This window comes from Schistosoma haematobium, chromosome 3 (assembly GCF_000699445.3).
Source record: "Schistosoma haematobium chromosome 3, whole genome shotgun sequence".
Lineage (NCBI taxonomy): Eukaryota > Metazoa > Platyhelminthes > Trematoda > Strigeidida > Schistosomatidae > Schistosoma > Schistosoma haematobium.
Window position 1 is genome coordinate 13620350 of NC_067198.1, and position 22374 is coordinate 13642723.

The 22374-nt window shown below is 35.9% G+C and overlaps 1 protein-coding gene across 2 annotated transcripts in view; it reads left to right on the plus strand.

The window, feature by feature from the left end:
* The window catches only part of MS3_00005047 (uncharacterized protein), a gene marked incomplete at its 5' end in the record, with an annotated part of 37363 nt that extends 15443 nt beyond the window's left edge, over positions 1–21920 (plus strand). Inside the window, 2 exons of one of the 2 annotated variants that reach the window (XM_051213063.1) lie at positions 6786–7054; positions 17626–21920. In XM_051213063.1, coding sequence (XP_051069002.1) covers positions 6786–7054; positions 17626–17732 — 376 coding nt within the window. In that variant the 3' untranslated portion in view covers positions 17733–21920. Of the gene's footprint in view, positions 1–6785; positions 11847–17625 lie in introns of those variants that run through there. The other variant, XM_035733356.2, reaches the window with a different exon arrangement.
* Between the last annotated feature and the right edge of the window lie 454 nt (positions 21921–22374).

A 22374-nucleotide genomic window follows, 5' to 3' on the forward strand; every position in this document is an offset into this window, starting at 1 on the left:
CGGCTTTTTCGACTTCATAAAGAGTCGGAGGACCTACACTAACTTGCCATTCAGGTTGACTGGAGATCGTGGGAAACCGAAGTGTGGCTGAAGGCCAGTTGAACTGATTCCTAAAGTGTTCTGCCCATCGATCCAATCTCCTGGATTGAGAATGTATAAAATGTCCATCTTTCTCTGAGAGTGTTTCGCTAACAGTCGGTTTCCTAATACTGGTTTCCTTAACAAGTCTGAACAATTGTCTGCTATTACCTATTGCCGCTGCCTTTTCCATCTCTCTTGCTTTCGCTACCCACCACTGTTCACGATCATTGCGTAGACTTCTTGTCAGCTTGCGCTTAAGCTGACTCCGCTCTTGATTATGTTCAGGGCCAGGTGGAATGAGTTTCCGAGCATCTATCAGTGCGATAGATGCTGCTCAGATCCAGTGTTGCTCCCTATTCTTACGGGTTACCGTACTAGCAGATATCACTGCTGTTTCCACAGCTTTTCAGATATCATTCCATGCTGCCTCGGGGTGGGCATCATATACATGGCTGCCTAACTGTTTTCCTAGTTGTTCCTGAAATATACTCTTAGCTTGACTATCATTAAGTAGGGCCCTAAGAGGTTTACTTGCAGCGTCTTTCCTACGTCCAGTAAGACGCAGACAGATACGCGTTCGTACTAGAGCATGATCTGAATCTAAGCATGTGCTCCAGAATGAGCGACAGTCTTCTATCGAGCCCCTCCATCGGTGGCTGATAGCGATGTGATCTATTTGGGTCCAACGTCGGGATGAATTAGGGTGTCGCCATGTTAAAAGATATTTTTCCTTATGCTTAAAGTTAGTATTTGCAAGGAACAGGCGGTTATCTGAGCATAGCTGCAACAGACGGTCGCCATTATGTGTTCTTTGAGCCACAACACTATAAGATCCACCCAGGTGTCTTACCCTATCGCTTAGTTTACCTACTTGAGCATTAAAGTCACCGGCCATTATTACTACATCCGAGCGCTTAGCTTTTCGGAGAAGGTCGGAGAGCTTTCTGTAAAACTCATCTTTTACATCATCTGTGCTGCAGTCAGTGGGAGAATAGGCAGAGACGACGAAGAGGCAACGACGAGTGTCCCTATCTTTTCGGATCCTTACTGTTCCGTTCAGTTGGACAGCGCACAAACGACTGTCTACTGGGATCCACTCTAAGAGAGCTAGTTCTGCCCTAGGACTCAATGCTATACCTACGCCGGCGAGGCCGTGGGAAGCAGAATCAGGGCTTCCAGATACACGAAGTGTGAATCGAGTCGATTCTTTATTTTGGCATGGTGAGGTCAAGTGAATGACGCTGCTCGGATCCTGTATGCGCGTTTCGGAGACGCAGCACACATCGATGGTGCGAGATCCTAAAGTCCTAGCTAAGGAGGCCTGGTGTCCTATTTGGCACAGTGTTCAGACGTTAAAAGCTCCTACGTGTAGTTTAGAGCGTGTTTTCAGGAGACCAGGAATAGCGTCCCGCGTACTCGAATCGTTTGCCCTAGCGGTGCGAGGTGAGGAAAGGACGTGAGAAGGGTTAGTCGGGGAGATAAGAGTGGTATTAGGAGGTGTAGGAAGGATTTGAATGTGACCAACTTGGTCTCGTGTGCTGTTACGGGTATGAGGGCTGGTGTCACTTCCCGGCTGTCCACACCATGGAAGGGTATTTCTTGAGGAACCTGAAAAGGAAATTGGATTAATGTTGGTCTTAACGACCTGGGAGCGTGACCGCAGAGCCCAAAGGACAACTGCTTGAGGCCGGTCGCGCACGACCTTTTCGTGGAAGCTTTCGTGTTAGCTCCGTTCTTCAAAGGGCCTTACCGCCAGAAACGGAAATCCGTGAGGTAAGGTGAGGTGTGACATTTTTAGGGTCGACCTTTTCTAACCCCACCCCTCCTTGTGGGAAGGCAGCCTCGCTGCAGATGCTGGTTGTCCGAGGGAAACACCTTACTGCTGTCACACCTCTCTACAGTCAGCAGTACGACTTCGCCCTCAGACCTTGAGTTTCTGCTTTTAGTCTTACCGTTCTCCAGTCGACCTGCCTGGCATGGTAGAACCTACAGGAACATATGCTCCAGCCAATATAGCTCGGTTGGGTTATCACGATAGGCAAGCCCGACCACCGCGTCAAGGTAGCAGCTTCGGTCGGGTTGATATTGTTGATATTGTAATTGCTGACCAATCCAAAATAACACAAATAGTATTTATCCATTTATCTGTAAGTTGTGTAGTGCTAATAGGTCCTAACTGTTTGATAATGTTTTGTTTTTGTTTCCTGTTGTGGGCTAATTTCCAGTTTACTAGCCACAAATACATACACACGTCCAGTAAAGGATGTTAAATACGTAGGAAACGGTTAAACTATATATATATTCCTCAGTCATGAAACCTCAGGATAACGAACTCAGATAGAATTAAGATCAAATCAGTATAATTGTGGGTGATGACAATCTTTTTGTACAATTTTAATCGTCATCTGGTAATGTTCGTCTACAGGGGAATGGATTTCACAACTGTTTTTTGTGTTCACATATCATTGGAGTTCCCTAAATGTTAAATGTTGTAGCAAGTTTATCTCCCCACTAAATCACATTTTATTTATCTGAAACCTCCTTGAAATCTGATATTCTAGTCAGGAATTAACCCTAACGTTCAAGTCTTAACTGATTAGAGAGTGACCTACAAGACTGATTCAATCCAATCGTGTTCTTTCAATAACAAGTTTGCTATAAGTATGCACTTCTCTCCGATAAAAAACCCATTCTTATGTCCGTATTGGTTTTGTCTTTGATCTCAATTCACTTGGGGTTCTGAGTCAATAAATTCACTCTCGTGAGTAATCGTCACTTGATCATTTAGTGTCATTGCTTTCGTATATTCGTCAGTATTCTGTTCATTCATTTTAATAATTGCAAACTTGATATAACAGGTTATTTCAAATATTTTTCCTCTCTACGGTATAACTACGCTAATACAATAATGTGATAATAAGACTGGTCTGGGTAGTTGAGTTTATAATACCGGTAAATTTGACACTGGAACTGTACACAATATGGAGAATAGATCATATTATATCAGATATATGATTCATGGTTAATAATAAAGAAACATAATAACGCTAGATAATACTTTATTCCATACGATTACTAGCAGTTACTTTCAGTCAGTCCTGAGTAGAAATTAATAAGGTAAAAGGAGTTCATATATTTAATAGTTAGTAAGTTGAGTGCCTGTTTATTCAAACTACGTGACCAATTAGATTTACTTTCACTGTTACACATCAAAACCCTATTCACCAACCATAATAATGTTGATTTATGTATTAGCTTGTGCTTTTTCTACAGAGTTGGCATTATTTAAAACATTTTTTAATACTGATATTAATGTTTTGGTGTTTTGAGAGTATTAATCACTAAAGGTTCCTGCCAAATAGATTAATTTAGACATTGTCTAGATCAGTTTAGTTTTAATTTTTGGCTATGAAAAAAATTTACTCTTATCACTTAGAAAGTCAAATTAAATTAATAGAGGTAATCTTAACCTTTAGAAATTATTAGTTTATCTATGTAAATAGATTTCAATATCGTTTGTTAAAACTTTACAAAATTATCATTCTAGTTATGTCATGAATTGAAATTACTTATTTACTGAAATTCCATAAATCGTCTACCGATTTTTTCATGTTATTTACCTAAACGATATTGAAATAATGTAATATTTGGTTGGTTAGTTGAACAAAGAATTTTGCACAGTTTACTAAATAATGAAATGAAACTATAATGAAAACCAAAAATAAAGAACTAGGAAACAGGCGGAATATTCCGCTCTTTCAGCGAATTGAAGTAGAACTGTTTGTATGCCACTGGATTGCCATATTATATTGAACGTGTCTGTTACCTTGTTTTTTCTCTAAATCTAGTTTTTCGTACTTATTTTCGACTTAAATAAAAAATGTTTTCAGCTTCTTGTATTCTACTCGCTGATTAGTACATAACCTACCTAGAAGATCATCTGAACGATGGATATCGTTTTAATGTTTACATCAGGAACTGTATATGCGCTATTTTGTTTGATTTTGTAGTCATGTTTTAAAATATGATTTGTCAAGTGTCTTTGGACGAATCTAAAATTTGTAGGTTCAAACATTATGTTCTTGTGGTAAACATTGTTATCATTTTAAACAATGAATAAAGTATGGTCAGTTTATGTTATGTTAATTACATTCCATCAGTTAACTAACGCTTATGAACTATTCACTGAGAAGACTGATGTGGTTGTTTGATGAATAGGAATATTAGTTTAGAATTTGCTTGTTAATTTAATAGGTCTGCCGACTAAAATATCGGTTACTTTATTTTAACAATCGGTCATTAAACTCGTTAGTTAGATTTTTTCCTAGTGTCGAACGTCCCCGGTTTATTGACTGTCAGTTCTCATTAAGTTTTAAAAGGTTTTATAACTAGAAGAATTGTTAGTTACAATCGGGGGGTAAAGGCAGTACATTTTCCATTTTCAAGATGTTATCATACTACAGTACTGTTATAACATCTTATAAGGAAATGTTAATGTCTTCATATGATCACTGTTCCATTGTGAAATGGGTAAACGTGCCTGAATTCCTCTAACGAAGGTAATATAACTTGATAGGTATCGATACCAAGATTGGACTTGATAGTTTAAAATAAATTGAGCATTGGGTAGAGAGTTGCTAATAAATAACAATTTTAAACTTAATTTAATGTCGGTTATTTATTTACCCAGAAGTGGCTTACATTAGTTAACGAAACGTCAGAAATACAGTTTTTATATGACTATTCTGAAACAAATTTTGTCGTTTCAAATTCTCACTTTCAAATGTTACACTATGATACCTATTGAGTAACAGGTATAAGGCTAAATGCTAAGACGGTAACCTCACTGATCGACTGAATTCTTGATAACGATCATTTCTGTGATGCTTAACTATAGGGTTCAATCAAGTTAAAAAGTAACTGGTGAGGGATATAGATATAACAGATGTAAAAATTGCTAAATTATACCATAAACTGATTGGCCTCAATAAAATGCGCTTAGCAGATACAGGGATTTTGACGAACGACTTCAACATTCATGCCTGGTGTCTAGACACAGAAAATATTCGTTCGGATGGCTGATCGGGACATTTTGTTAGCAGGCTGAATAATGGAAGCTATTTTCTGTTATATTGTGCAGGCAGAAACCTATTTTCGACCAGCACCAATTACCAATACAGTCGTGAGTTCGCTACCTAGTGTTCTATACCTTAAACCTGAACTCAAGTAGATCATATTACGACCAGCTACTGATGATGTGTATGTGTATGAGTCTGTTGCTCGTCTTGGGAAAACCCTGTAATTAGATTATGTTTTAGATTGCTCCAAATACATTTTGTCTCGGTGGTCAACCAATTCGTCCAAAACAGATTGACGCAAGCGAATCGGTTTCATTTACTGTTCGAATCAAACATCAAACCATACTAGGTCTAGGGCTAGCTGTTACTTCTCTGGAAAGCCTATATTAATATTAGCTGCACTTACAGTACACCATGAACATGGAGAACAAAATAACTGTTTACTTTGATAAACACCTATGTAATATGTTATCGCTTGTTGGTATTCCAATGGATTGTGAATACTATCATGTACGTTTCTTAGGCAAACACTTCTCAGTATATGTAAATATTTCGAAGCCTGGTGATCAGAATATGCTATCGAGATTTAAGTATCAGCTATATTTGACAATGACTAAACTGTGTTCTAGTTCATTCTAACCACTACCAACAGGTTTTGATGAGATGATCTATGAAGTTAATAAAGTGTTGATTCTTTACCTTCAATAAACAATTTAGCTCACTCAATATTTCTAGAACTTTAGCTGAGGTAGGTATCCCTTGTTTTTAGACTCGTGGATACATGTAGTGATATAAAGATCAAAATGAGCTAAAATTACTAGAACACCGCAAAACATTCTGCTCAAACAATCTTTATTTGGATTTTTCATGGTTCTCGATGATATTTTGACAAGAAAACCAACTGAATCGTTTTAAATTGTTTTGTGTTTCCATTTATGAATGCAATGATTGTCATGCCTATCTTTAAAATGTTTCTTACATAATCCGTATGATAATCATCAGGATACAATTCTCTCAAAAGTTGCTTTCAAAATATTAGTTTGAGTTATAATTTCCAGACTATGAACAATTGTCCTAGACTGACCCCCGAGGAAATGATATGGTTTCGTTCAGACCATAGATACGTTAATTGGATCTTCATCTTCCGTTCAATACCCAAACTGTCACATAATAACAACAATAATAATCAATTATAAATACAGATGTTAGGATGTTTTGTAGGAGCGAGCATCTATATTTTCTTTCTATCTTGATCATCCTAAGTTGGTTGGAATTACTCAGTAATATCTTTTTTTAGTTACCCATCTATGATGGAGATTTTCAGGTTCTGATCTTCAATAAGAGTTCTATACATCATGTTAGATGGTTATGACCTTGTCACTTGTATTTGTTGATCAAGATTTGACTCAATATATTGCAACTCATAGTTTAGTTACTTTGGTGTCTGGTATACCATCAGATCTACATATTAAAAAACATTTACACACTTAAACAAAGTCAGTTATCTAGTTCTTTATAGTAGTAACTGTTACCTTACTGTATTTAATTGTGACGAGAATTATTTACTCAAATATTTGTTCAATAACACTTCAATTTCCTTCATTTATTATTTTTTGTTGCTATTAGCCTTTTTTGTGAAAAATTGCCCCCCTCCAATTCATCATCTACAAGGCCAATATCAGATCAAAATTTAAATTCTTACTATTCTGAATGGTTTCGTGCATATGTGCTCCAACAAACTGAAGTTAATTGGAAATTTTATATATTTAGTTTAATAATTGGTAGGATTTTCAAGTCTTATTGCAATACAACAATTTCAAGTTCACGTGATCAATTTATCCGATCCGTATATGGTTGGTTGGATGCTAATTGTTCCCTGGTACAACTAAGACCTGGTATGTTCGACTACATAGTACTTGTTAAATCTTTTGTTTTTCAACTTTTCCGCTAAGTTTTTGTTTCTCTATGACTTTTTTCCTTGGAAAAATATTAAAACTTTTGAATGTTAATTTCTATTCCGACTACATCTTTGCTGTTTAACGGTTAAAGAGTATTTAATTTTAAGATGCTTAACAACTATTGAAACAATAGTTGTTAAAAGAGGAGTGAAAATTTAAGTGTAGTTAATCTTTACGTCCATCATTGCATAGACTGTTACGTATAACTTTTAATGTTTAATTTAAACGTTTTCTCCTATAACACCACACTAACTGACATGAGTATTTGAATCACTGAAGCGTTATCAGAGAACATCTTGATGCTGCTGGTAAATAAGTACTAGCAGTCACCATATCGAAATTCAAATAATCTTGACAATCCTCTTTTTCCAATCATATCCAACATGAAATATGTATTTGTTTAGCCAATTTTTCATTTCCTTAATAATTATATATTTTTTATTACTGCAATATACAAGATACCTCTATAAAGTCAATTAAATGTGTATCGAATTTTTACCGTAATTTATTATTATTATTCTTTTGTGATAGGAAATAAACTTATTTAAGGGAAAAGTGTATGAAGGAATAGTTGAATTAGTTTTAAGCACATTAGAATAAATTGATGAATATAATAATTCTTAGTAGTAGTGAAGAACTAAAAGGAATAAACCGAACGAAGGTATGTAAAAATGTCAATACGTATCCCGAAATGCCCTGGTACGGCCGAGGATGGGGAGAGTCCGTTCTCCCTCTCGAAATGCTCTCACATGGCCATGCGTATACAGCCACTGCCAGGGAAGTTGTACTCACTGCCTTCTCGTGGCGGGGGTGTTGTTTATGAATTCTAGAGGATGAAAAGCGAATGTCCGGCTCTTTAACCGGGTTGATGGGTACAGAGAGTTCACCTAGGAGTGTTGGAAAACTCTGATATCAGACCTATGGTGTACATATGTTACGGGATCGCTAGGGAATAAACGGTTTATAAACCTATAGTTGGTCACCGACTACCATGAGGCTGCATCTCATAACGTCGCTCCACTACTTTTTGGACTAGACCTCTAAGTTAGAGGATCAGGGAGTGGCTCCCTAAGAAAACCATCTGTTTCGGTTTGGGTACCCGAGCAGTATTCTAACCCTCACACAAATCAAATGATGAACTGTGGCGTATATATATTTAATAACTCCTTGTACTAATGTTTATATGTTTCAATAAATAAATAAATAAATAAAATACAAAACGTGGTAAAATTAACTTTGAATTGAGCACTTCTATAAAAGTCGTTTGATAAAATAACACTCACTGGTTAATGACCAGTTTCAGATTGGTCTCCAAAAATTTCAGTGAAAAGTTATGTGATCTCCATGGAAAAACAATCAAGTCAAGAGTAAAGTACTTACCTATCTACCAGTGACACGGAATCATGACCACACTATCCAATAAGTTGACTGAAAATAAATATCGCTTATTTCCTATCTTATGTCAGAATAGTATCATGCCTACCATGAAGATTGGTGATTTTAAGTTCAACATGTTCATGCTCTACTGAAGAAGTATAAATAGGGATGAAATAGTAATCTAATATCATTATTAATAAGGATTCAAATTATTCTGTTGTTGATATCCGAGACAAAACTTTCATCAGTGTTTGTTGGCATATTTGCTTCCTGCATAGATATCTCGATATAGCTGTGGTGTATTCTGATTATGCTGACAGATATAAGTAATATGTAACACCACTCGGAAGTCGAACTTCTGGAAGCAGAGGATTGAAATGAAGAGAACAGAAAGGAAATCGTTTCTTTGGTATCTTGATGTCGTGTCCCTCTTTCCAGTCTTTCGGTGGCACTTGTTCCTCCTCCTAAATCTTCTTAAACAGATCGTGGAGCATGCTTGCATCTGCTTCTATGTCTGACTACAGTGCTTCAGTTGGTATATTGTCAAATCCTACTGTCTTCCCACTCTTGATTTGTCTGATGGCTATCCTGATTACTTCGATCGTCGTTGGACTGAAAGCTATAGGTATGTCTGTGTGTGCTGTTTCTATGTCCCTTGGGCTTAATGGGGCTGTTTTATTTAAGGGTTCCTCAAAGTGTTCTACCCATCTGTTCCTCTCCTTGAATCTCAGTGATTGACTTTCATTCTTTGTTTTTGACTGATTACTGTAGCTTACTGTTTTTCCCTACTAGGTTCTTCGTTGTGTCACAAAGTTGTCTCATATTTCCTTCTCTTTCAGCTTTTTCCACTGTCGTTGCTAGGTCTTCCACGTATCTCTATTTGTTGACTCTAATTTTGCTTTTCACTCGTTTGTTCGCTTCAGTGTATTCAGTTTGTGACTTGACTTTCTCTGTTCTTGTTCGACTGTTTTTAATCGCTAGTATCTTGTTCTTCTTTTCTTGGGTCTTGTTCAGGATTTCGACAGAGATCCATTCCTTATTGTGATGCTTGTTGAGACCTAGAACCTCTTGACACTTTGAAGTTAGTGTTTCTTTGATCCCTTTCCACTTGTTCTCCATGGTAGTTTCCGCTTTTTTGAATAGATCTCGAAATGCTTGGAACCTGTTGTTTAGAACTATGTTGAATTGGTCGAACTTGTGAGTATCTCGAAGGGAGATTGTATTGAACCTTCGTAATGCTGTTTATTCAGTTGTCTAATGCTTCTTTAGCTTCAGTTCAATCTTGGCAACCACGAGGTGGTGATCCGAAGCTGTATCAGCTCCTCTCCTTGTTCTCACGACTTCCGTTGACCTTATGAATTATTTGGTGATGTAAATACGATCTATCTGGTTCTCAGTGTTGTGGTCAGGTGAGATCTATCTAGCTTTGTGTATGATTTTGTGGGGTAATATTGTGCAACCTATAACCAATTTGTTGAATGCACATAAATCTGCAAATCTGTCACCATTCTCGTTATTTTCTCCTAGTCAGTCCATGTCGTCCCATTACATCTTCATACTCGGTGTTGTCCATTCCACTTCAACGTTTGGATCTCCCATCAGTATAGTTAGATCCTTTCCTGAGCACTTCGCTATGATCAATTGCTGCCTCTCGTAAAACTGGTCTTTGTCATCGTCATTGCTATCATTGGTTGGTGCACAACATTGGATAACATTCATTTTGATTCCCTCCTTTGTTTTGAAAGATGCTTTGATGATCCTGAGTCCATGGGATTCTCATTTTGTAAGTACTCGTTGGAGTCCATTGAACAGCACCAGAGCAACTTCCTGAGTGCTTGAAACATTTTCTTCTTCGTGACTAGAGTACACCAGCATCTTTCCCGAATCCACCCTTTTCTGCCAGCTTGGGTTCAATGGGTTTCACCGATTCCGAGGACTGTCACTTGTATTTCCTCATTTCCGTTGCTATTTGACTAGCCCACCCGGTCTTGCGCATTGTCTGAACCTTCCATGTACTTATTTTAATTGTTGCTCCGGTTGTTAGACGGGGCATCGGCCTCGAGACTTTCAAAGAATCTCGGCTTTCACCATGAGGCATTAAACTTCTTCTGAATGAAAATCCTTCGACTCGGAGGGCAGAGTTAAAATAGTCTGATTTATTTATTCTGGTTAGTGTTCTTTTAGCAAGTTTTTTTTCTACGAGATGGTGTTGCTGACCCAATGCTTAGCTCTCCTCAGTTATTCAGGCTTGGGACCGGGAGTAGCCCCAAGCCACCTAATAATTTTAATATTCAATTGTTTCTTAGTTGATATTACTTACTTACTTACGCCTGTTACTCCTCGTGAAGGATCATTGGCCGCTCACCAGCATTCTCCATCCAACCTTGTCCTGAACAATCCTTTCCAGCTCCTTCCAGTTGTTATTCATCTTTTTCATGTCTGCTATTTCCCGAAATAATGTGTTCTCTGTCCTTCCCCATTTCCGCTTCCCTTCAGGATTCCAAGTTAGGGCTTGCCTAGCGATGTAGTTTGATGATTTGCGTAATGTATGTCCTATCCATTTCCATCGTCTTTTCCTAACTTCCTCTTCAGCTGGAAGCTGGTTTGTTCTCTCCCACAAAAGGCTGGTTCTGATGGTATCCGGCCAATGGATGTTGAGTATCTTGCGTAGACAGCTATTTATAAATACTTGTACTTTCCTGATTGTGGTTGGTGTAGTTCTCCAAGTTTCAGCTCCATACAGTAGAACTGTCTTGACGTTCGTATTGAAGATTCTCACTTTGATATTGGTTGAAAGTTGTTTTGAATTCCTTATGTTCTTCAATTGTAGGAATGCGACCCTTGCTTTGCCAATCCTCGCCTTTACTTCCGCATCTGAACCTCTTTGTTCACCGATGATGCTTCACAGGTATGTGAAGGATTCTACATTTTCCAGAGTTTCGCCATCAAGAGTGATTGGATTGCTGTCCTCCGTGTTGTATTTGAGGACCTTGGTTTTCCCCTTGTGTATGTTGAGGCCTACTGATGCAGAGACTGCTGCTACACTGGCTGTCTTTATCTGCATTTGTTCGTGTGTATGCGATAGGAGGGCTAGGTCATCTGCGAAATCCAAACCGTCTAATTGATTCTGAGCTGTCCATTGTATTCCGTGTTTTCCTTCAGATGTCGAGGTCTTCATAATCCAGTCGACCACCAGAAGAAAGAGGAAGGGAGAGAGTAGACAGTCTTGTCTGACTCCGGTCCTTTCTTGGAGTGCATCTGTCAGCTGTCCTCCATGCATGACCTTGCACTGTAGTCCGTCGTATGAGTTCCGGATAATGTTGACAATCTTCTCAGGAACTCCGTAGTGTCCAAGAAGTTTCCAAAATGTTCTCCTTTCTACACTGTCAAATACCTTTTCATAATCAATGAAGTTGATGTATAGTGACGAGTTCCACTCAACTGATTGTTCGACGATGATCCGTAGTGTTGCAATTTGGTCTGTGCACGACCGATTCTTACGGAGTCCAGCTTGTTGATCTCGAAGTTGGACGTCTACTGCATCCTTCATCCGGTTCAGCAACACTCTGTTAAATACTTTCCCTGGTATTGACAGTAGTGTAATGCCTCTGTAGTTTTCACATTTGCTCAGGTCTCCTTTCTTTGGAATCTTGACGAGGTGTCCTTCTTTCCAGTCCATCGGCACTTGTTCCTCCTCCCAAATCTTTTTGAATAGAAGATAAAGCATGCTTGTGGTTACTTCGATGTCTGACTTCAGTGCTTCAGCTGGTATGTTGTCGGCTCCTGCTGCTTTCCCGCTCTTGATTTGTCTGATGGCCATTCTGATTTCTTCCATCGTTGATGAATTGATAACTATAGGAGTATCCATATGTGCTGCTTCGATGTCCGGTGGATTCATTGGAGCCGGCTTATTCAGGAGTTCCTCGAAGTGCTCTACCCATCTGTTCCGCTGTTGTTGAATTTCAGTGATTGGCTTGCCTTCTTTGTCTTCGACCGGTCTCTCTGGTTTACTGTATTTCCCCGCTAGTTTCTTCGTTGTATCGTAAAGCTGTTTCATATTTCCTTCTCTTGCAGCCTTTTCTGCCGTCGTTGCTAATTCTTCCACGTATTTCTTCCTGTCTGCTCTAATGCTCGTTTTCACTTGTTTGTTTGCTTCTATGTACTCAGCTTGTGCTTGGACTTTCTCTGCTCGTGTTCGGGTGTTGTTAATTGCTGTTTCTTGTCATTCCTTTCTTTGATCTTGCCCAGTGTTTCTATGGAGATCCATTCCTTATGATGGTGTTTCTTTAGGCCCAGAACCTCTTGACACGTTGAAGTTAATGCTTCCTTGATGCCTTTCCAGTTGTCCTCCATAGTAGTTTCTTCTTCCTTCAGTAGATCCTGTAAGGCTTGGAACCTGTTGTTGAGAGCCATCTTGAATTCATTGAGTTTGTCAGTATCTCGAAGGAAGGCTGTATTGAACCTTTGTATTGCTGTTTGTCCAGTTGTCCAGTTTTTCTTTAGCTCCAGTTTTAAATTGTCCAGAACTGGGTGGTTGTCTGAAGCTATATCAGCTCCTCTCCTGGTTCTCACATCTTCCATTGTCCTTCGGAACTTTTTATTGATGCAGATATGAACTATCTGGTTCTCTGTAGTGTGGTCCGGTGAGATCCATGTAGCCTTGTGTATACACTTGTGTGGAAATATTGTGCCTCCTATGACCAATTTGTTGAATGCACATAGATTTGCGAATCTTTCTCCATTTTCGTTTCTTTCCCCCAGTCCATGTCGCCCCATGATATCTTCATATCCGGTGTTGTCTATTCCGACTTTGGCATTTAGATCTCCCATCAGAATGGTGAGGTCCTTTCTTGAGCATTTCTCTATGATTGACTGCAGCCGCTCGTATAATTGATCTTTAATGTCGTCGTTGCTATCATTGGTGGGTGCATAACATTAGATAATATTCATTGTGATCCCCTCCTTCTTTGTTTTGAATGATGCTTTGATGATTCTGGATCCGTGAGACTCCCATCCTACAAGTGCATTTCGTGCTACTTTGAACAGCATTAGAGCAACTCCCTTAGTGTGTGGAGCATTTTCCTCTTCGTGACCGGAGTATAGCAGCATCTCTCCCGTAGCTAGCCTTTTCTGTCCAGCTTGGGTCCAGTGGGTTTCTCTGATTCCCAGTACTGCCAAGTTGTATCTCATTTCCGTTGTTATTTGACTGGTCTTCCCGGTTTTCCACATTGTTCGAACGTTTCATGTACCTATAAAATTTTTTGCTCTGGTTGTTAGAATGGGCATCGACCTCGTGGCTTCCGAAGGAACTCGGCTTTCACCATGAAGCGTCATAATTCTTCTAAATGAAGACCTTCTAATTCCCAGGGCAGAGTTTCAATGGTTTGAATTATTTTTTCTGGTAAGCGTTTTTTAGCGAGTTAGTTTTCTACGGGATGGGGACGCTAACCCCATGCCCAACCCTCCTCCTTTACCCAGGCTTGGGACCGGCAGTAACTCTAGAAGAGTTACAGGCGGAGTTTTAGTTGATTTTAGTCTACATGATATATAGATTATCTTCGAAATAAAAAAAATTCACAATAGGTTTATAAATCATTACATCTGTGTTATTTAGACGAATTTCAGCTTATACAACTGTTTTGATTTAATTCTATGCAGTTTACTAATTTCGGTTATGTTGTCAAGTCAGTAGCTATCAAGTTTCAAACAGATAGTATTATTTCATTATTCTATAAAAACGTCACCGTATATTTTGTGAGACCATATTTATCACTGATCTATAATTAGAGAGCACTTGGAAGTGGGAGAGAGAGAGAGAGGACAAAATTTTATTGATCTATCTCATTACAAAAAAGATTAGTGAATTTTAGGAAGAATACATTCTTCCTTTGCCTTACAGTCTTGTATATTGTGCTGAGATATCGAATAGATCTAAGTTTAAGCAACTATTAAAAACGAGGAAACAATAGGCGGCCATCCCGTCCTAGTACGAGACTCTTCAGCAGTGCATATCCACGAACCTGCAGTTGGGAATCAAATTCAGAGCTTTCTATTTCGTGTGCAAACGCTTAACCTTTATACTACTAAGCCGGCATCCAATGTTGTACCAATCTAACCTTAATCAATCCACGATATTGTGCATTAGTTTATATATACTTGATTTATTTTGCCTTTTTCTAAAAGTGTTTATTATTATTGTTATCATTATTATAAGTAGTTGGCCACATACCATGCGCATAAACTAGTCAGATAAATTAACTGTCTATAGAATACAAATAATCCATGTAAATTATGTCTAACTATTGAAAGAACCGTTGGACGCATTTATATATTGTGTATGTGTGTGTAGAGATTGATACGGTATGTTTGTAAAACTTATATTACCTTTCAACAAAAAACCATCAGTTTTCTAATGTTATTAATAAATGTGGGTAAAGTAATTCATGCATTCTAATCTATGACTGTTTGTTACTTCTAATTATTTACTTGTCTGTGTAAAACCTTATTGTTTTGCGTAATTTTTTCAAGTAAACTCTAATAACTGACTTCATATTTCACTTTAACAAATCCTGACATTCTGTTAACTTGAAAATAACACATTATGATTTCCATTTGAATAAAATGATTATAAATTTGATTTAATAGTCTATCAATTCAAGGTTATCATATTTCCTAAATATTACAGTGAAATAAAGACTCGTGTTTTATCCTGTTAGTCGCCGTCCAGCATATGGTAAACATGTAACTAGAGGCGCTCTCGAGGTATTCGCTCAAGTAATACATATAACAGCTGACACTGGTCAGATACAGCCTTGAACATGGACAGTTGTAAAATATAAAATCGTAAAATTTAGTAGTAGTGAGTAAATTATGTGGCAGATCAGAACGCGCTACTGAACTGTACACACAACTCTTGGTGACAGTTCATATTTATTGAAGTATGTACTTTATACCTAGTTGAGAATTGTTTTGATCCGTGCGATATATATAGAATCATTTAGGTAAATAAAGAAATCAGTTCACCTTGTTACTTCACTTCAGGTATTCATCATCTTTAAAATTCACTTCGGTATCACCGTTTGACGAATACCTGTTAGTATCAGTATTTTCAAATATCCGCTCAAAGTATTAAAAAATACCAAATGTTTTCACAGTGATGGGAATCTCAGACTGTTGGCTTTTGATCATTAGTGGCTTCGAAACATTGTTCGAGTATCGAGATACGATTCCTGGCGTTATAGCGAGAAGCCGTCACAAGTGAAGTCCAACCATTCTGAGTGTGAGACAGTGATCCATCTCAGGAAACGGGATGTTGACTGAAGTTAGACATGCACACCATTGAAAACCGTCTCAGGAGCTTAGAGGTTAAGCGCTTATCGCGACATTGAAAGTCTTGGGTTCAGCCTTTGGTAGGGTCGTAGCTATACATTGTTGAGTAGTCTCTTACTCGGACGAAATAGATTTCCAGTGTTTCCTGGCCCCAATGATTGTCCACGTAGGATCAGTCCGATTTAAACCATGAAAATTTAAGTCTCCACAAAACTTCTATACTAATATATATGAATTGAATAAATCTTCCAACAGTTTATCTATTGAGATCCATCATATATATATCGCAAAGTGAACTTCTGCAACCAACTGTGTTTATTAGACTTAAATTTCACTAGATTGACGGGTTTCATACTGTAGAATTTTACACTGCTTTCTCCTCCTTTACCTTCTCGAAACTTTATTTATTTTTTGTATGACCGTCTATCGTTGTTGGTTCTCAGTTATTACCAGACTTTATGTTTATTAGATAGAAAGTTCATCTTCAGTGCAGTCATTAACTGTAAATTGGATGAATAATACCTAATGGTTATCAGTCTGAGGAATGAAGCTAATCTATATTTTTCGTGACTGTTGACTTGAATAAAGTTGGGGAGCTGTGAAGATTCCTTGATGGTACAAATTTATATTAAAAAAATATTTGTTGTTGACAAGAGCTTTTCCCCAAATGTAAACGAATAGTTTCACAGTAGTTGAGCGCCGAATTAATGTAGGACATTAAGGAGCAAAATTATATTTGTAAAATCTTAGCGATTGAATCTAAAGTAATTTCAACGTTTCGCTCAGCAATCTAGTTCAAACTTTTTCAAGGGAATATATTCAAACATCAGAATTATCGAATATAAATTGGTACATGATTCTGTTGTTAACTGTGTACTAAATAGATCATCCAATCATGTTAACAATGCTAAAGGCAAGAATTTGCTTTTGCGCATATTAGAAATCTAGTGTGTAAAGAGTAGTGTGTTAAGATAACAGTTGTATGTATGTGTAAGTGGATCGGAGGTGAAAGAAAACGTTTTTTGATCATATATAGCTTCTGTCAGTCTCTCTTTGTAAAAACCAAAACCTTTTGGGAGGATTCTTGCGCCACTGAAATAAATTGTATGGCCCAAATTTATTGAGTGTAATGCTATCTCTGACTTGTTTTCTAGTTTTTGTTTGAAATTCACTTATTACTTATTTGATTATTTATACCAGTTTAAGGTCAGAAGTTTTATTAGTTTCTTCACTAAGTGGTTTTACAATGTTTACCAATCATTGCTGTTACACTGATTGTGGGACGCTTTATTACTATTACATATGCTTATCCACTACCTACCTTAACATGCACGTGACGTTTAGGATTAGGTTGGAAGAAAGATAGGGTGATCAAACTAAAACGTTGCGTTAGATCATGAAGTAACAATGGTTGAACACGTTAGGTCCAATGGGCTATAATCGGTTACAATGATGTAGTTGCTATCACTTTTTGTCTTCCCTTAGGAATCGCATCTTAAAATTACCTTTTATCCATTATTCAATGAACTCACTCTTTCTTTTCAAAACATGATCTTTTTTTCCTGCTTATACCACTTCTATTCTGGTACTTAATTTGATAATTTTTTATCTCACTGTACTGATGTAGTAAGACAACTTAGACCAATACGTTTAACTAATTGAAGGCCGTTTATAGCTAATTTTCGGGAGAGATTTATTTGATCATATGTTGTATACAAATATATTATTATTTCACTTCCTGTCTATTATATCTACATGTTATTTTACAATATATTCTAATCTATTTTTCTTTCCATTCCTAGCTGTAATGCAAGCTTTATGCACTCTTGGGAAAACAACTTCTGTTTTACAAGAACCGAATAAATTACCTGAACAATCTAGATCATTGTCTATCACGAATTTATTTTGAAACTGTGTAAAAAAAATGCTGTAATTATAAAATCTATCGGTTTCCCTCCCTTTTTTTATACTATGGATCAATAGATTAATACATTTCACTTGTATTTCAGCGCTCCAAACAATCCATTTTAGCATGCGTTTACTTTGTTGTAGTTATTATTTTCTGTTATTGATAACCATTCATCTTTTTTTCTTTTCTTCTAACATAATTATCAGTAGTGATTCTTTCATTTTTCTATTTTAATCAATCAGACAAATACGTAAACGAAATTAGATCTGTTTTCTGTTCTACCATTCTAGTCAATATGTGATTATTTTTCCCTTTCATAACTAAGTATATATATTATTTCTGTTTCTGTATTACTATTCCGCGTTCTTCTTTTCACTTACTAATAATTGATTAAAATATACACGTATATTTTTCTATAAAAGAGTTGTGGTAAATTAAAATTTAGTTTACCGCCTTATATGTACTGTAGTTCTTCGATTTGGTGGTTGAATGACATCGAATACCACCTTACTTACTTACTGTTGGCTAACCGACTAACTGCTGAAATCCATACTCTCTGTATGTAGAATCTATTTTTGCTTAGAATTATTTTTGTTCTTAGAATATTTTATTTCGTATTTCTGTTCAATATATTTTTTAAGCTAATCATTTTACTTATCTAATTTGAATCATTTCCAAATGTATCCGTCCGTCTTTACACACTAGATAGTACGCAATAATATTTATATGCCTATATTGTTTTTTGGTACATACACAATTCTCTGTTATTGTTTTATTTGTAACTTCTTAATTGGTCGCGTGACTAACACTTTATATGATGTAATTAACTATAGTATGATGTTGTTGTAGGTTCAGCCTGTTTGGACATTGCTTGTTATAAGAAGTCGATTTAAATATCCTTTTTCTTTCTTATCTTCATGTGTTTCATTTGTTTCTGGTTCGTCTGACTTTATTTATGTTTTTATTGATTTTTTCGTATTTTCTTTTGGCGTATGAACGAACAACTGTGTTATTGTTTTTTTTTCCTGAAAAAAATAATGTAAAATTACTTTTTGGACGTCGGGGTGTGGTTTTACTTCTTTATCTGCTTATCTATCTCTTTCCCTAATCAGATCATTAGTTTTTTTTATTTTACAGAAAATTATTTTTGTTTATTTATCCAAAACAAAATTCCTCGTCCTAATCCGGCCAGATATTACTGTATCTGTATTTTTTTTTAAAAAAAGTTCCCTTTAATTTACATCACTTTATATTTGTTTCTTGGTACTTTTCTTTTGTCACCTTTCTACTAATATATTTATGATAAAAAAAGGAAGTATACTTACACGATTATTTTTGATTATCTAGGCTTGTATAATCTATTTGATGCAATAATTTCGTAATTTTTGTTTCTGTTGTACATCATCTTTTGAAGTATAGAATAATGAAAAGAAAAGAACAATACTCTATCTATACACTAGTGTTTGTATTCATACACGAATAATATGCCAGTTGTAGAACTATTTGGAACCATTGAATACTGAGTTCTTTTTTTTACCATAGTTTAGGATTCTTTAACAATGTGTACACATGACTCTGCAAGAGTTCGAATACAGTTTCTTTTTGGTTCCTAGTTATTATGATATTACTAGCTTAATGAGTTCAAACCTTGTGTTTTACTGTTCTAATTTATTTGGTTCTCTGTATAGTTTTACAAAAATCTAGTGCTACCGATTGTGATAATATAATGAAACCCGTTATTGATCATCGTGAATCTAGTATACCGGTAAGGAAGCAGTTATCTATTGATGATAACGAGAGGTTGTTTAAAGAAATGTGTTGCGAATTTCCTGAAGTTCTTCACATGAACGATAAGATTGTGTTTCAATGGGTCAAAGCAATTTGATTGTCACGAGACTAGAAGTTTATAGGGTTGGTTTCTATGTGAGCAATTATAAAGATTCGCCAAACCATAACGAAACAATTGTTCAGTTCTATCTTGTTCCCAGTGATTTTCTCAACTTATGTGGATTTATGGTAGAAAATATATCTACAAGTTATTAGCTTGAAAAGAACAGGAACGATATGGATTTTTTAAATTTAAGTTCTCATCAACCACGTACAACCTGTCATATTTCGATTTCAAATGATATTTGGCATGGAAATGAAATTAGTCAGGATTCGGTATTGATATATCAGAGTAGTATAGAATAGATCCAAATACAGTTAAAAATGATTGAAATAAATTTTACAAATAAATGTATATTATATAGAAACCAACTTTTTGAAAAACATAACTTCAATAATTTCGGAATGGCTAGAACTTATCTGTTTTTCAATCATCTCGAAAAATTTCAAAGGATTTACCTAATGTCTTGAGATTGAATTACTGATCACTTTATTCTGCTTGGGCTACGGGCTATTAGAACACTGAAGAGATCTAAGGTAAACATTTCTGTCATTGTAATTGCTTTGGCAGTTACACGTGAATAAATCACTTGTGGCAGTAGTATTATAATTACTAATAAATTGAACTAGGTTGGCAATTTATTGATTTTTTGTGGTCAGTGTATAACAAATTGACAAAAATACCATTCAGTAATGCTAGATAATTAATTACCCAACTAAATTGTACTAAATATAGACTATTTTCTTTAAAGGTACAATCTTAGACTGTTTAATTATCTTTTTTTGTACATAAAAACAATGAAAACATGATAATTCAATAATTGTGCACAACCTTTATGTATATATTGAAGAAAATATACACATTTAGAAGTAGTATTTTCTTTGGTTTTTTAAACAAAAATAGATTAGACTATAGTGTCAAATTTGCACTGCGTACTAAGTTTTATCAGAGATTAGTTTAACAAAACTACCATATTTAACTTTGTGATTTATTATGTTTATTTGTTTTATACCATTTCATTTGCATATCTTTGTGTGAATTACTAGGGATAATGTAATTATACGGAATTTTTGAATATTTCTAAAATTCCCTATTGATGACACAAGAATTTTCAATGTAAAAGTAGATGATGGGTCTACTCGAGTTGAATGGAAATAGTATGAACTCCTAGCCTACATTAAAGCCATACCTTATGGTTGACGCCTAACACAGTTCATATTATCGTGATAATCAGATGAATTGGCTTCCTTGGCGACTGTACAGATCAAATAGAATCGTACTGGAACGAAAGCATGTATTAGTCAACAGATTAGAGAAGTAAAGAATGGGACCGTTGCTTCATTGGGCTATTCATGGCATGCAGATGATTAATCAACGTTGATTATCCTTGATCTTAGCGTCTGCTGGGATCACCGGGTAAGTAATAGTGAGGTTCGACGCAGGGTATTAGGAAATGATGGTAAATCAGTTGATGAGGTTGTGAATGTTCATCGACTGAGATGGTTGGGCCACGTGTTACATATGCCCAGACACCGATTACCACGACGTGCAATGCTAACCAGTGTTCGGGATGGTTGGAAGAAAGTTAGGGGCGGACAAACCAAAACGTGGCATCGGTGCTTGAAGTCACTAACTTCTAGTCTGAACCATGTTGGTAGATGCAGACTACTTGGTTGGGGTCCGCGTGACTATCGTAACCAGTGGTTGGAGACTCTTGATGACATGATTCAGAATCGATCACAATGGCGTCGGTGTATACACTCTCTGTCTTCCCTTAAACTAAGAGATTAAAATTGCTTCATATCTTTCTTTCTACGAACCAATTCTTTCTTGCCGTACTATGTCATTATATGCAATCTTTCTTTTATATATTACCACCACTGAATTAACTACTTCTATGAATCCTGTGTTCATCTTGTTGTGTTAATGAGGTATGGCAACTTGGACCGATGCATATATGTACCTGGTCTTACGTTGTAGCTGACTGACTGATCCTTGATCTTAACGAGGCTTGGTAAAATTTAACATTTAGTGATCTGTTGTCTAACATAAAAACAACGCTTGACGCATAGTCTGGCTAGGGATCAGTTACATTTTAGTGGTATTATATAAGTATTTAAATTATAGATAATACATAAATTGTTATTTAGAATTTTTCTTTTTTTTATTAAAAAGAAATTTATTCTAGTATTTTCTTTTATTGTGCTGATGTAAATTGTAATCGTTTGAACTAATACAATAATTCTAATGGTATATAAATGAATAACGATTAAATTTACATTTGTAATCAGTCATATGATTAATATAATTAATACTAACAAATATAATGTGATTAGTTGGTTAATCTTTAATAATTAAGTTTTGAAAAAATGTATTTATTCTATAATATTTCTGAAATTAAATAGTTTCTAACTGAGTAGTTTAGATAGGATTATAAAATGAAAACTGGTTGTTTTTTTGGTGTTACTTTGATGATAATGATTTTAAGTTGAGTGTCTGTACACACTAATAATAATAATAATAATAATAATAATAATAATAATAATAATGGTAATGACAATAATAATAGTAATAGTAATGACAGTAATAATAATAATGGTAATAAGTCATACATGAACTCTTAGTGATTTCCATTACATAACTTCATTATTATTTTAAATTTATCATGTGATTAAATGATAAGTTTCATTTCCTAATTGATGATGTAATCACATTATTTATTACTCACATGAATTTCTATGCAAAAATAATTTT